At 37.8% G+C, this 16,515-nt stretch overlaps 1 protein-coding gene across 1 annotated transcript in view; it reads right to left on the reverse strand.

The window, feature by feature from the left end:
• Positions 1-530: 530 nt before the first annotated feature.
• The window catches only part of LOC145037657 (1-aminocyclopropane-1-carboxylate oxidase homolog 1-like), a 35,332-nt gene continuing 19,347 nt past the window's right edge, over positions 531-16,515 (reverse strand). The window contains exons 2-3 of the mRNA XM_078986351.1: positions 1,409-1,730; positions 531-1,070 (exon numbers count right to left, since the gene is read on the reverse strand). Of these exons, the coding sequence (XP_078842477.1) occupies positions 828-1,070; positions 1,409-1,730 (565 nt within the window). The 3' untranslated portion in view covers positions 531-827. The remainder of the gene's footprint in view (positions 1,071-1,408; positions 1,731-16,515) is intronic.

Consider the following 16,515-nt stretch of genomic DNA (forward strand, 5'->3'; position numbering starts at 1 on the left):
AAACTAATATTAAAAACGGAAAACATTGTTTATGATTTAAAAGATGAGGCAAGATAATGTCACCAATTGTTTATATTTATAGACGTAAGAGGAAATTATAAAAAACCTCTTAACATTTTTTATATTATAAAATATATAGGCTGGTATTATCAATCGATATTTACTGATTAATTTTTCTCTCTTTTTGTGTATATAAATTAGAAAAAACACTTCAACATGTATTTTCAAGCTATAGTTTTATTTAGGGGGCTTAATTTCATTCAGCCAAGTGTCGCCCCGTACACATAAATCATGTATAAGTTCAAGTTTTCATCAAAAGTTGGTAAATATGTTGGGTTAATCGGTTTTTAGCGGTAGGAAAGTTTCCTTTTTTATTAATCTTTTAAGTTTTATTCCTGCAAGTTATGTTTTAGAGTCCAATTAGGTTTCAAATTAGTAGTATTAGGAGTCTTTTAAACTATAGTATAAACAGGCACATATGTTAGGAATTTCCCCTCCAGTTAATAATAAAGCTTGAACAACAAGCAAAGTTGCAAATAGCCGGTTTTTACTCTTCTGTTTTTACCATGATTACATTTAGTTATTCTTACAAAATACTCTTCTAGCCTACCTGGACTTGCTAATCGGTTGAAGTGTTCAATATTTAAGCTTGCATTTGTAAATTGTCTGCCCATTAAAAATAATATAACAACACCTCAGTTTTGCGAAACATCATACAAAAACAAAGAAAATATCTTTGAGATAGATTACATTACATGACATAAGACGAACAAGAAAATGCAAGATTCATCATGCAATGCTAAATCAACAATCGATGTTTAATTGATCTAGATCTTGAAATGCAAAAGAGCAGAAGTGCCATCAATTCCTTTTGCTCTGTAGTAATCCACATATTCTTTCGCTGTTGTGCCTCTATACTTGACTGGATTATCTTTCGAAAGCAACTCCTTGATTGGTTCAATAACTTGCAAGGTCTCACTCATAAAGAACGATGCCACTGATACTCTTGGACCAACCTTGTTTGCAACCACCTTGTGTCGTGAACTCACAAACTTGTCATTTGTAACTAGCTAAATTATTCCATTGATTGTAATCAGTGCTGGATTAAAAAAAAGTAGGGTATGCATGTAGCGGATGAGCATATATGTAATATTATTATAACTTTTTAGAGTGGCCAACTCACACATACTCTACACCTTTCATCCGGAACCCTCAATCTTTGGTTGATGAGATCTTTCTATTAATTCCTAATACGATAGGGCCATAAGTTCTTTGGTATGAAATATTAATATTTAATGAGTAATTTTTTTCATAAAAAGATCGACACTTCATATAAAAAAGATTAATTGATGCAGTTGCATACCAATATTGCAAGGATATTAAGCATGAGATAGAGAGAAATGCATGCCTGTAAAAGATCTCCAGCATTTACTACAAGAGCTCCTTGTTTAGGATGAACATCGATCCATTGGTTTTCATACAAGATCTTAAAGCCACCAACATGATCTTGTAGAAGAATCGTGATGAAATCGTAGTCAGTGTGGTCGGGGGCGCCTATTGTTAACTCTGGTTGCGGGCAGGGAGGATAGTAATGACCGAGGATAGCAAGCCCTGCGCCACATCCCATGTCTAAAAGGTGATTTGGGTCGAGCCCTAGAGCCTCTGACGTCAACTTCAATAGAAAACTTCCGAGTTCTATCACTTGTCTAGAGTACTCCGATAAAATATATCTTCAAATAAATCCCAAGGAAACAAAAATATGGATAGTTAGAATTTGCATTTCAATTCTGTCTCCATAGTTATAATCACTTCATGTTAAAATAATTCTGTGTATAATAGGACAAGCTTTGCGGAAATTAACAATTAGAGTACAATTATTTTACAATATCAGATTATCCATATTTGATGGTTAATATATTAGTCCGCGAACATTGGAAATTTCAAATAAAATCCAGTACTTCTGAATTTTGATGTTAATTTGCGAGATTTTTGGCAACTAATGTGATGCTTATAATTAAAATCCATGTTTATTTATTAAAATTGTAAATGTCAATAAAGTATATCATCATGCACAATTGCAAACAATCGGCATGATTCCACTTCGTTTTGAATCTTAAACCTATATTATGGAAGGAGATCAAGGTTCTTGTGGTTGGTGCGATTTTTATTATCCTAGTGGTTTTTTGATTTGTCGATCATGTACCTGAACCACAAATAATTGGCATGAGGGATGGCTTGATTCAATCAGTGTTATCGGTATAATTAACCTGTATGCTAAGCAAGGTACATTATATAGTGGACGTTTAAAATATTATTGCACAAGACACAAGTTTTAATGGAAATGAAAAGGAAATCCCATCACTGGTCGGGGGGTTTTAACCCTTATGTGAACCTGGGTCGCGAAAAGAGTAATGTTGATTGGAATTTCGATGTTAATGAGAAGGGTAGACGTACAATGTCTTATGTGATGTGTTTGGGGAAGGGGAGTTGTGAATCACAAAATGGTTCCATATTGAGAAGAAAAAGATCAATCTTGATCATAATATCTTCTTGTGCGGCACTTGGTAATATTTGTGAAGTTACTAAGCAAGGTACATTATATAGCGGACGTTTAAAATATTTTTGCACTAGTCACAAGTTTTAATGGAAATGAAAAGGAAATCCCATCACTGGTCGATGGTTTTAACCCTTATGTGAACCTGGGTCGCGAAAAGAGCAATGTTGATTGGAATTTCGATGTTAATGAGAAAGGTAGACGTACAATGTCTTATGTGATGTGTTTGGTAATATTTGTGAAGTTGCTAAGCAAGGTACATTATATAGCGGACGTTTAAAATATTTTTGCACAAGTCACAAGTTTTAATGGAAATGAAAAGGAAATCCCATCACTGGTCAAGGGTTTTAACCCTTATGTGAACCTGGGTCGCGAAAAGAGCAATGTTGATTGGAATTTTGATGTTAACGAGAAGGGTAGACGTATAATGTCTTATGTGATGTGTTTGGGGAAGGGGAGTTGTAAATCACAAAATGGTTCCACATTGAGAAGAAAAAGATCAATCTTGATCATAATATCTTCTTGTGTGGCACTTGGTAATATTTGTGAAGTTCTTTATATCAGTTATGCAATAATGACGGCTTCATTGATTTGGAGATTATGTATATCGGTGGTATCTGGGTTTGGTTGTAATTCAAGTCATCTAAAACTTGTCTAAAGTTTGTATCAACATTCAAACGGTGTTCAAGGAGATGAGGTCGTTACCCGGGTCAAGGAAAGTATGGTTTGGGTTGAAATTGAAAGTTATGGGCTTCCTTTATTGGCTTGGAGTTCAAATGTATTTAATAAAATATATGGGCCTCTTTAAGGGTATGCCAGGTGGATGACCGCACAGGGCCTATATTGCCTATATTGTGGTGAGGGGTGATTTTACATACGATTCAATATGTTGTCCAGCTATCGACAATCCGGTAATTCAAAAGACAAAAGTCCATGTTCTGTTCCAATTCTAAGTGCTCCCACTACAATTAAACATTGCAATAACTCATGTTTTACAATATTAGACATAAAATAAAAAATTACATATGGGCTTATAATGTGCTAATGTAGATTTGCAGCAAGCAAGAGCTTACGTTTTGTTTCGATTTGAAAATTCCAAGGCAACTGCAAAGCTTAAGCAATGTTTCTTTTTTTTTTTTGGATTTTTGATGCCACTAGACTTCACTTCTCGTTTTTTATTGCAATCCCACTCTTGTTTTTTATTATTGATTGAAATTAAGCGAGTATTCTACTATACATGGCTTTTGAATCTGATGGCCTCTTGTATTTATATTTTGGTTGTTGTTGGTGATTAAGGAATGTAACATACATATGTTGATGATTGAATTTCGGACATCAAATTAGTGCATTATAGAATCTAATTTCTGTTTTCAGTGATTTCTCTAGTTTCTAGCTCCCTCTAGTTTCTATAATCATGTTCATGTTTTGTGGCCTCTACATAGTTGATTAGGATAATGTTTATGATCATATACAATTCATAGGAATTATGCCTCCTAAGCATCGATTGGGTTGTGAAAAAAGTAAAGAAAAAGATAAAGAACTAAGAAAGTATAAAAATGGGGCTCATATTAGGTTTATCCAAAAATAAACTCCAAGTATCTTCTTAGAATTAAAATATAAGAATCAAAACAACGACGATATTCATTTTGATAATGCATGTGTTAATATAGATCAAATCTGAAGTTGTAAAGTCCTACTTACGCTCCACAATGTCACAATAAAGACTTAATAGATTGACAGTGATAGCTATTGAGAATGCTATATCGGAGAATATTTATTATGAAGAGTTTGTGACCAACTTTGCTTCTAAGAATGTTGGGAGAGTCTCATGATTCATATAATTATGTAAGATTATATATCATATCATCGATCTTTTGTTTTGATTTTTTTATAACATTTATGGAGTTATCGTAGTATGGATGGATTTTGCTTGTACATAAAAAATGTATATTTAGAGCTCCATTTTATTTTTTGTACATGGCCGTCAAGATCAATGGGAAGCCCCATATTATATTGGGCTAAATGAGGGAAAGTGATGTTCATAGATGACGTCCACGATGAAAACATATGTTGTGGGTGGGTTTGTATTAACACGTTATGTAACAATTTCATCTATATGGTATAAATGGTTTGCATTATACAATTTCGATTTAGTAAATTTCCTCCTATAATTGTTCAAGAGGAAGGCTTTTCGAAAAATAATTAATAAAATTGATATGGATCTTATATTGGATTAGAAGATAAAGATGATAATGAAGACTTCAAGGATTAGTGAGTATGAGGATGGGTTTCTAATATGTTTGTTATAGAGTATGGACTCTAATGAAATTTAGAACAAAGAGATGTTAAATAATGATATAGAGATGGAGCAAATTAAAGTTAAACCAAGATGATGTCATTAAGATGTATTGGAATCCTAAAATCATGGGATCCTAACACTTGTTGAACAAGTAAATTAATTTATGGCAAGTTGGTATAATCTAAAGTTTCCTAATTCAATTGTACAATTCGATATCAATTGTATATATATGATCTCTTTAGCCGTGTTATGGTTATTAAGATTGTAACACAAAGGTTTTGAGCTATTTTCCTTTTAATCAAAGAGTTTGTTTGATTATTGTGCTTTAATTCATATAATTTAATATGGAATTGGTATCAGATCTTGAGTTAAGAAGCTGTGAGATTGAATTTCTTACCTATTGACGAGCTAGGTCAACATGTCGGATGCAAGATGAGACGGAGGCGTTGCTCCGGTGAGTGTGAAGGAAATTGGATCGACCTCTGTTCAATGTCCAATGCTCAATTCTACAAATTACACAGTTTGGTCCCTACGTATGAAGGTTGTCTTAAGAATTCATAAGGCATGGAGTGTAATTGACCCAGGAACAAAGAAGAACGAAGAAAATGATCACCTTGCAGTGAGGCTGCTCTATCAAGCACTGCCAGAAAACTTAATTATGCAAATCGGAGATGTGGAGACCGCGAAACATCTTTGGGAAGCAATCAAAGCAAGATATGTGGGTGCAGATCGTGTAAAGGAGGAAAAGTTACAAACCTTGATGGTAGAATTCGACTGATTGAGGATGTCTGACTCAGAATCGATCGACTCTTTTGCATGGGAAATAGCTGGAATCGCATTGAAAGCAGCTCCCTTGGTGAATCGATTGAAGAACCCAAGATGGTCAAGAAATTTCTAAAATCGGTATCGTGAAATTCCATCCATATTATCGCTTCCTTGGATCAACTCCTGGATTTGAAGACAATAGGTTTCGAGGATGTTGTGGGAAGACTTAAGGCATATGAAGAACCGATTAGGGTGGAGGACAATGGTGGAGATGGTCAGGCGAAGGTGTTGTTTACGCAGTCATCTAGTGGTGCTGGTGGTTTGAGTAATCACAGAACGCAAGGAAGTGGATTGAAAGGTTTTAATGGGGCAGCGGGTCAAATGGTCCGAGTGGATCAAATAGGTCCAAACAATTTAATCAGGCCTTGCAATGTGCCAAGCTCAATCAAGGAAATAAGTCCAATTTTGATAAGCCCAATTCCAGTTATAAACCAAATAAGAATAAAACCAAGAAGGACCGATCTAAAATTTTTTGTTAATGATGTGATAAACCAGGCCACTTCGTGTCTCAATGTCTGAACCAAACCCAAAAATTACAAGAAAGTAATTTTACCGAAGTTAATGATACCGATGAGACCGTATTTTTACACGAGACTGTATTTTTAAATGAAGAAAAGGTGATACCATCTTGATACGACTCACAAGATAATGATGTGTGGTATTTGGATAATGGGGCGAGTAATCGTATGATGGGTAACAGGTCATTTTTCTCCAAACTCGATGAAGGCATAACCGGGAGGATTAAATTCGAAGATAATTCGTGTGTAAAAATCAAAGGAAAATGTGCTATACTTTTCCAAGGAAAGAAGGGTCAACAAAGGCTGATAACGGAGATTTACTACATACCAGATCTCAAGAACAATATTATTAGTCTCGGACAAGCAACCGAAGCGAGGTTTGATATTCGAATGAAAGACAACTACTTGACCATGCACGATGTCTATAATTACTTATTAATGAAGGTGAAAAAAACTCCAAACCGCCTTTATAAAATAAAATTACAAATTGGAGTACCTATTTGCCTTCATTCGAGACTAAGTGAAGATACATGGCCATGGCAAGCAAGACTTGGGTACATCAATTTCGAGTCAATGAAAAAGATGTCAAAGAAGGGTCTAGTCAAAGAGTTACCCCAATTTGATTATGATAATCAATTGTGTGAGCCTTGCTTGGTGGGTAAGAAAACAAGAAAGTCATTCCCTACTATGACGACATACAAAGCAAAACAACCATTGGAACTAGTTCACCATGATTTATGCAGTCCGATCATGCAGGAAACCAGGGGTCAAAATCGGTATGTTTTCACACTAATTGAAGCCTTTTCACACTTTATGTGGATTTATCTCATGAAAGAGAATTGGGGTAGCGTCAAGGATTCCCCTCGTCACCTCGGCTGCAATGAGCTCGCACAACCTCTCATCGATGGGCTTAGAACCGCTACCCGACCTAGATCTAGATCCTGATCCTGATCCCGCTACTCCAAACCATGTCACCACCATGCTAAATTGAAATTTCATAAATCATAATGATCAGGATATGTATATAGGGGATCTTCCCACTCCGATCCTCCTTAGAGCTATCAGATCTAACATTGGTTCGGGTATAGGTCTTGTGCTTTCAGTAGTACGGGCCTAATACTACATTCTACACCTACCAGTACCTTTCCCTACGGTTCTACTCGATAACTCCACTTCGGCCCAAAATAAATCATATCCCACAATCTACCACATATCTCAAATCCTAGGCTGTCCTAAGATTTGCTCTACTCACATCAATCAGACCTATCATAACAGGTTTCCTTTATGCATGCAAATTATACACAGATAAGGATCAAATAGACTTTCGAATAAGAGATTCTACCCTAGGCCAAATCAATCATTCTAAGGCTATAAGCTCGTAACCATATACAATTTTAAAAGCATACACATTGCAAGTTTCATACGATTATGATAGCTCAAATATCAGTATAACATGGCTAACATATTGGGGAACTACTTACTTGGCTCGGTTGATCATGCGCGTTGCACTCTCTTCTTTTACATAATTAAAATTTTCTAACTTTTATTTTTATTTTTGAAAATGATTTTACTGTTTCCTTAGTTTGAGTCCTGACACACCCGAGAGTGTGCCCGAATCTCTCAAACCAAGGCTCTGATACCAACTTGTAAAGATAAAAAATTTCAAAAGAAAATTTTCATTTTTGATTAACCAAAATACTTTCCATAAATCATGAAATCCCAAATACATTTGTTTTCAAATCCATATCAATTACAATTTTATTTCAAATCATCAGAGTGTCCCATAAAGCGCATGAGAGAGAGTGCACGTTGCGCCATCAAACCTTGCCCTTGCTTAGTGAGTCCCCCAGAGCGTACCTCACACACAATCCACGTAACACATATCATATTAGCTATAAAAGTTATATCTACCACATAAGCCATGCATGCTAACATAGAAGGATGTCGTGGGCTCCTCCCAAGGTCTTATACCTTCATGCCATGGGCTCCCCCATCGTCTTTACCTAGGAATTCCACGAGCTCCCCCACATGGTCTTATATCCAACTGTCACGGGCTCCCCCCGGGGTCTTCAATGCAGTAACATACATAATCAATTAGCATATCATATAACACACACGTATATATCATACTACACAACTTATACATAAACATATAAAGAGGCCATGTTCTTCGCCCATGGTCTTATACCATCATGCCATGGGCTCCCTCCATGGTCTTTACCTAGGAATGTCATGAGATCCCCCACATGGTCTTATATCTTCCTACCATAGGCTCACTTTGGGGTCTTCCATGCAATTATCATATAATCACTAACATACCACTTAACATATAGCTAACTATCATACCATATATCTCTACTTCAGCTAGTGTACCACACATCATAAAAGGGCCAGTCTTGGTGCCTTAGCATATAGCTAACTATCATACCATATATCCACACACCGCTCCTCCTCAAATCCCTATAACCAACATGCGATTAAGTTGTCATAATCCCATAATTACCCTTAAGTCAACCCTTGTCAGAGTCATGGTCAACAGTCAAGGTCAGCAATCCATGTTGACCTCAACTCGTTGAGTGCATCTAGCAACTCATCGAGTTCCTCCCAAGTCCATTCCACTGAATCTCGCATCAACTTGCCGAGTCACCCTAGTGACACGTCGAGTTCATCCGATGTCCATAAAACTAATGTTCATTCAAACCCAAAACCCTAATCCTTCACTGTACTCATCCAGAAACCCAAAAACAGGCAAACCCTTACCTTGACTCACCGAGTCAACTAAGGGACTCGGCGAGTTCCTTTAGTCCCTTTCATGTTCAACCCTTTTCAGTGGGATCTAAGGTCCCAAACTTCAGATCCAACCTCCCCTAGTGTAGATACCATGTAAATTTGCAAACTTTACATGCATGCAAGACCCTCCAAGGCTATAACATCAAATTGAGCTTGTTACAAAGTTCTTGTACATGGAATGGGGCTAAGCTACATAAACTGAGCAACTTTATGTCATTAGGGACCTAGAGATGTCCAGATCTGGAAACATATCCTTGTGATAAGTCCAGATCTAAGTTTGACTCCAACTTGCACCAAAGATGGCCTTTTACTTCCAAGAAAAGGGATCTAAGCAACTAGAGATCAAGGTCACAACTTTATACCTTAGGATGATGGCCAATACAAAGTAGATGTTGGAACTATTCTTCCTCTCCTTGATAATTCCTCTTTAAGCTCTAAAATCCTTCACAAAGTCACAAGTTTCACCCTTTAAGTCTAACACACTCTCAAGGAAGCTCAACTCTTCAGCTAGGGTTTCTTTCTGGGTTGCTAGGATGATGAGGGAGGCTGCAAATGAGCTATAAGCCCTTTAAATAGGGTGGTAACCCCTCAAAATTAGGGTTTATTCCTACAACTCCTACTCAACGAGTCGGGCCTTCCAACTCGTTGAGTAGCATCCAAGTCCCGCGTCCTTATGATATTCTATATTCGACGAGTTGGAGCACCCAACTCGCCGAGTCCATGCACAAAACCCAAAAAATTAGATAAATTGATTAATACCTGGAACATGTGTTACATCTTGGACATTTTACACTAGCCTCTACCTCCTCTTTCCCTGAAATTGAAACCCTATAGTGATTTGGTGAGTTTTAAGCTTTAAAGAGTGTTTGTTGGTGGTTTTTGAAGGATAAGAAGAAGAGGAACACTTAGAGGAGTGGCTTGAGCTTGTAGATCCAGGGTTAGCTTCTCATTTGCAAACTTTTTGAGGTAAAAGGCTCACATCTTGATGATCATATATGTTAGATCTAGTTTATGGTGTATTTTGTGCACTTTTGAGTCTTTTGTGTTAAATGTGAGATTTTGATCTACTCCAGAAGCAATGGTTGCTAGATCTTATCTCCATTCAGTCCCGATGTTCACAAAATGTCAATTTTATGGAGTATTTTGATCCATGCATGTATTAAGACCATTGTTAATCTCTTTTTGAGCATTTGAGTTGCATAAAGCCACACAAGAGTATAAAGTTGCCAACTTTACATGATAAGTTCTCCTATAGGACCAGATTTGAGAGTTTGGCTTAAGGTCTCAACCGATTAAGTGCTTAATGGAGTAGGTTGGCAAACTGGGGAGTACGTTGGCCGTACCCAGCTAGTATGATGTGCGTACTAGCCCCGGATGGAGTACGCTAAGCGTACAAGCAACATACATCCCGTATACTCAGTAGATGGGCTTTTAGGCTTAACATCCTCTGTATTGGGCCATAGTTGGGTTTATAAGATTGGGACTGGTTGGGCCATTAGATCTCTATTTTGGGCTTGGATCTAGCTTGTTGGACGTCTTGGATATTAGTCCATGATGGGTTTTGGGCCCAATTTGGAAGATTTGGCCATAAATTGGGCCTTAGGACTTGGGTCTTTTGAATAGTTGATTTGGGTCTTGGCTTTAGGCCAAGATAGATAAATGGTAAAATGGTCTTTTACCCTGGTTATAGGCCAAATAGCTTAGACTTTTGGTTGTGGTTTAGAATCTGATTAATATTTGGATGTAATTGCTTTTGATAGCGTGGGGATTTTCTGGGCAAACAACCAGAGATTCTTTCGAGTGATTTAGCAGCTAGAGGTGAGTTTCCTCACTGTGTTTAGCTGGTCGAAGGCACCAATGTCGGCCCATGGTTTATTATGTTACGGTGCTAGATGTTTGCGTGATTCTTGCCTGTGTTATGCATGTGCTTGTATGTTTATCGGGAAAGGCCTGATGACTATCACATATGCTATTATCTTTATGATTATTGCATGTGTCTATATGATTGTATGTTTATATGTTATATGTATACCGAACATGCCCAATCCCAGGCGAGGCTTGATGACTGACAGATCTGTATACCGAGCAGGGCTCGATATTGGGAGGGCCCATTATGTGTTTATTATGTACGGTATGTGGTACTTTGGGGAACTCATTAAGTTTTGTGCTTACTGTTGGGTGCTTGATGTTGCGTCTTGGGCTCGCTTCCTAGCCCATCTTGTATACGACATGGGCCTGTCCATCCGTATCTTGTTTTACTAGGGTTTGTGTATTAATAGATGCTTGCATGCATCTTTTTCATGACTGATAGATCGTTTGTTTTACGTGTAATTAAGAAGATCTCTTTTGTAACCCTAGAATCCTCTATAGCGGAAGTTCTTTATCGAGCTCTGCTGAGGATTGAACGTTCTAATCATTCAACTCATTCAGACCCATTCTTGAGTATTGTTTCATTGTTTTACTTTCATTATCTACCTGTTGCAAAGATCTAATCGATCAAAGAGTATTTATATCTCATCAATTGGTATCAGAGAAGGAGGCTGTGTAATTCATACACATCTCTTCTGTGAAAGAAGCTATTAGGGTTTATTCCGCATTAATTAATATTTATTGAGCCGTCACTCCATAATTGACGTATCTCTTTACTTATTCGTTTTGCCCTAATATTACATATTACAAGTCTGATCTTTCAAACAGGTTAAACGATCAAGCATGGACGATTGTCAATCAAATCCTATCAACATCTCAAATAGTATTGGGTCAACAACAAAGAGTCCTATCCTCTACACCCATGATTACGAAGTCTGGGCACATCACTTTGAAGATTATATCATTGGATCTGAAGACAATGGATATCTTATTTGGGAAGCAATCGTGTCTGGACCATTCGCTCATTCAGCAACGTCAAGAATCATTAAAACTCAGAAAGAGTATAATGATCTGTTGAAAGACGTAAAAGATGTTGCCCAAGACGAAAAGGATAAATTTCAGTGCAATATTAAAGCATTGAGACTAATCAGATTTGCTCTTCAATCTGACACTTTTAGGCTGGTGAGTTCATGCAGCACTGCTAAAGAAATATGGGATAGGCTGCGAGAGCTATATTCCACAGATGAAGATCTCGAGCATTCCATTCAAACCTTACTTTTGTCTGAGTTTGGTGAATTTAAGCAGAATCCGGAAGAAACTGTTACTCAGACGTTCGATCGCTTCAATCATCTTCTTAGTAAGATGATTAAACACGATATTGAAAGGAAGTTGATTGAACAAAAGGTTACGTTTTTAAACGGGCTTAGATCTGAGTGGAGAGCGGTTGTGTCTACTGTTAAAGCACATGAGCAATTCAAATCTTACTCATTGGCAAAGCTGGTAGGGATTTTGAAATCCCAAGAAAAGATTGTCTTGCAGGAGAAAAATGTGGTTTCGAGCTTGGGATCATTGGCCCTTTTGTCCAAAAGCAAAGGTGTGGTGGAAGATGAAGACCTTAACTTAGAAGACTATGACCTTACCTCTGAAGACTATGCAATGATGGTGTCAAACCCGAAGAGGTTCATCAAGAAAAGGTTCCCTTCCAATAAGAACCGAAATTGGCAGGGAAGTTATAGTTCTGAAAAGGTCAGGGAAGAACCGAAGGCAGAAGAAACAAAGAAAGAACCGAAAGCTGAAGGAGATTCGGGAGTGAACTGCTACTATTGTGGAGGAAAGAACCACTATGCCAAACATTGTGAGGATGAGGAGAAAGATGAAGAAGCTATGTTAATGAAAAAGCTGGAAGAGATAAAGAGAAAGAAAACTATCACTAACCCTTCAATGAATGCTTTAATTGTACAGGGTTCTGTAGCGGATGATGAGTTCGATGGCATGGAGGTCTGGTCAACCGACTGTGAGGATGATGAAGTCAGGAAGCCATCTCATGGAAAGGCTTATGTTGCAAAAGATGAAGGAAGCAGTGGAAAGTGCTTGATGGTGTCGGATGTATCCCAAATGAGGGGATACAACACAGACAGTGGGAATAGAGACATGAAGGAGCGAGAGGACTTGTGTTTCACAGCAAAACCTCTCAGCGTGCAATTCAATGAGCTTGATGAATTAATCAAGAAGGTACAATCTATTTTTGTTTCATTCAAAGTCCCACAAAACTCATATGAAAAGGAATTAAAAAATGTAAATTCTAGAATCTCTCATCTAGATAGCAGTTTAACTCAAACACGGGTCACCAATTTAACCTAACTGACCAAATAAGCAGGGTCTCTTCAAAGAGAGAAGAACGGAGGATGTGGATAGAGCTGAAGGAGGCGGAGCTGATCAAATCTAAAGACGAAAACATTTATCTGCAAAGAGATAATTTGAAACTTTTGAAACAAAGAAATGTGTTTTGTTTGATTGCTAAGCGTCTTTATTCTAACATTACTCAACTTCATCTTAACTGCGAAATAGGACAGAAAATTCATCGCATGATTTTGCCCTTCCTTGAGTTTCAGGAAGATGAAATCGACGCTGAAGCATACAATTGCAAAAGTGTAGTTTCATCTGAGGATGTAAATCCGACTTATATGTATGGCCTAGACAAAATCGAATCTTTCATAAAGTCCAAGGACCATAAGGACATGCTGAAAAACCTTTTGGATGAAAATGACAAACTGAATCTAAGGACCGAAACCATACAAAAGTTTGACTCATTGAATGCCAATTTGAGCTCAGAAAATAAAATTAATGTTGAAAATGCATCTGAGCTTAATGAGGATGATGATATGAGTGAAATTTCTGTAGAGGATGAAGTTGACTGTTCTGAGTTTGTTAAGAGCGAACCCAAAAACCACAAAAATCTTATCTCAGAAAATTCTATGGAGTTTGCTCGCTTGTCCCAACAAAATTCCCTGAACCTTGAAGAAAAGGCTGTTGTATACCAAAAGGTAAGGACAACACCAAATCAGGTGTATAAGGTCACAGGTGTAACCGAACATCAGACAGCCGAACTCACAGCCATTGTAAACGAAGATAATGCTGATGGTTGTGATGAGTTCTTCTGGTCCGCCCCTATCGACAATGCTGATGAAACAGTTGGTCTATCAGAGCGAATATCCTGGAAAACAAAAGGAAGATATATTCCGGAGCCACTGAACAAGCCTGATAACTTTGACGTGCCAAGCACTAGTGGCACTAAAGAAATCCCATTAGATGAAGTCACCCCTTCTACCGAAAAGTCATCTACAACAAACGAACCTGTTGTTCAAAAGCCAAAACAAAAGGCAAATATTCACAGGCAACCCAAACAGGTGAAAAACCAAAAGCAACAGAGGAATCTGAGATACAAGAAGAATCTCTCAGAACGAAAACAGTTCTGGCAATCTCAAAACGATCATTTCTTTGATCATAATAGGAAGTCAGAGAAAAGGGAAGTTAGATCGCAAGAAGCTATTCACAACCGAAAGCATAGGTTCGGCTCAGAACACACAAACAACCGAAAGCATAGGTTCGGCTCAGAACACACAAACAACGTTCAGTCCCGAGAGCACTCAAGCAACCGAAAGCATCGTTTCGGCTCAGAGCACTCAAGCAACCGAAAGCACAGGTTTGGTCCCGAAAGCACAGGTGATCAAGGCTCAAGGTTCGGCCTATCCCATGACCACCAACAAAAAGGTCACCTAGAATATCAAGTCAAGCAAAATTCTCAAGCTAAATTCTCTCCTTCTAACTCTTTTCAACCCCATTCTAAATCCAATTCTGTTCGAACTCAGAATCCAAAATCCTCAACAGATTTGAAAGGAAAATCGAAGGTTTCCTCGGTCAAGAGTGATCAAAAGAATTCCAAAGTTCAAACACTTGAACCGAAAATCAAACCAACTGCAACAAATCCCAATAAAATTAAAGTTTACACCATTCAAAAGAAAAATGAAACAACGTTAATAAAAAGAACATATTTCGTTGATATCACTCTCACTATTCGTGTTCCTGTGAAAGGCTCACGTGGACCCAAGAAACTTTGGGTTCCTAAATCTACTTAATTTTTGCAGGTTATCAGTGACGAGCAGTTCGACGAAGAATGGTATATTGATAGTGGATGCTCGCGTCACATGACAGGAAGGAAAGAAGAGCTGAGGGAATTTCGATCTCTTTCAAATGGTGGCAATGTCAAGTTTGGGAACAGTCCGTTTGGCACGATTAAAGGTTATGGTATGATAACGAATGGAGACTTCACAATAAGAAAGGTTGCATATGTTGAAGGACTGCAGCATAATCTCATCAGTGTGTCTCAGCTTATTGGAGGTACGGGTCTTAAAGTTTCGTTTGATGATGAGGGTTCGGAAATCATAGAGAAGAAGACAAAAAGGGTAATTCTCAAATCGGAGCGCAAAGGCGAAATGTTTCCTCTCAATCTCAAACCTATCAAAGGAAACCCAACTATTTGTCTGTTATCCAAAGCACATTCTGATGAAAGCTGGCTGTGGCACCGAAGGCTCTCTCATCTCAATTCCAAGGATATTAATAAACTCGTCACAGGAGGTCATGTTAGGGGTCTTCCATTGCTTAAGTTTGATCGAGAACATTTGTGTGCTGCATGTGAAATGGGGAAGCAAAGTCGTAAAAGTCACCCATCCATCATAAACACAAAGGTGGTTGAACGACTTGAGTTAATTCACATTGACTTGTGTGGTCCATCTTCTATTGAAAGCATAGGCGTTAACAAGTATATTCTTGTTATTGTTGATGAATTTTCACGTTTTACATGGGTGTTCTTTCTGAAGCACAAATCTGAGGAAACTCACAAGCTGAAGCTGTTTATCAAGCAAGTTGAAGTGCAGCTGAAGAAAGTTGTACGGAACATCAGAAGCGACAATGGGCTGGAGTTCAAAAATAAAGAATTTGAAGAATTTCTAGCAGATAAGGGAATCAGTCACAACTTCTCAGCTCCCTACACCCCTCAACAAATCGGAATTGTCGAAAGAAGAAACCGATCTTTGTGTGAGGCGGCCATAACCATGTTAAGTTTCGCTTCCTTACCATTATATTTCTGGGCTGATGCTATTTCTGCAGCTTGTTTTACACAAAACAGGTCCTATCTCAATAAGCGTTTCACTCTCACCCCTTATGAGATCATCAACAACAGAAAACCGAATGTCAAATTCTTCCACGTGTTTGGCTCACGATGCTTTATCTTCAATTCTAAAGAACATCGTAACAAGTTTGACGTAAAAGCCGATGAAGGAATTTTTCTGGGATATTCTCTAACTTCAAAAGCATATAGGGTCTTAAACAAGCGTTCAAGGAAGATTGAAGAGACATATTATGTGACTTTCGATGACAGCTTCATCAAAAGGATAAACGCTACTGAAGAAGCAATTGGAGAAATTTTCACTCAGACAAGTCATGTTACGACCTCGATTGCTAATTTGTTTGAGTAGTTTGTGGAGTTATTCGATGAACCAGAGAAAGCTACTCTCTCTGAAGCCAAGGCAGCAGATAACAAAATCAATCATCTGAAGCAAATCGTCGATGAAGTTGCCAAACGACTGGGTGACGGAGAATCA

This window comes from Lactuca saligna, chromosome 3 (genome assembly GCF_052625555.1).
Source record: "Lactuca saligna cultivar CGN05327 chromosome 3, ASM5262555v1, whole genome shotgun sequence".
NCBI classification, from domain to species: Eukaryota; Viridiplantae; Streptophyta; class Magnoliopsida; order Asterales; family Asteraceae; genus Lactuca; species Lactuca saligna.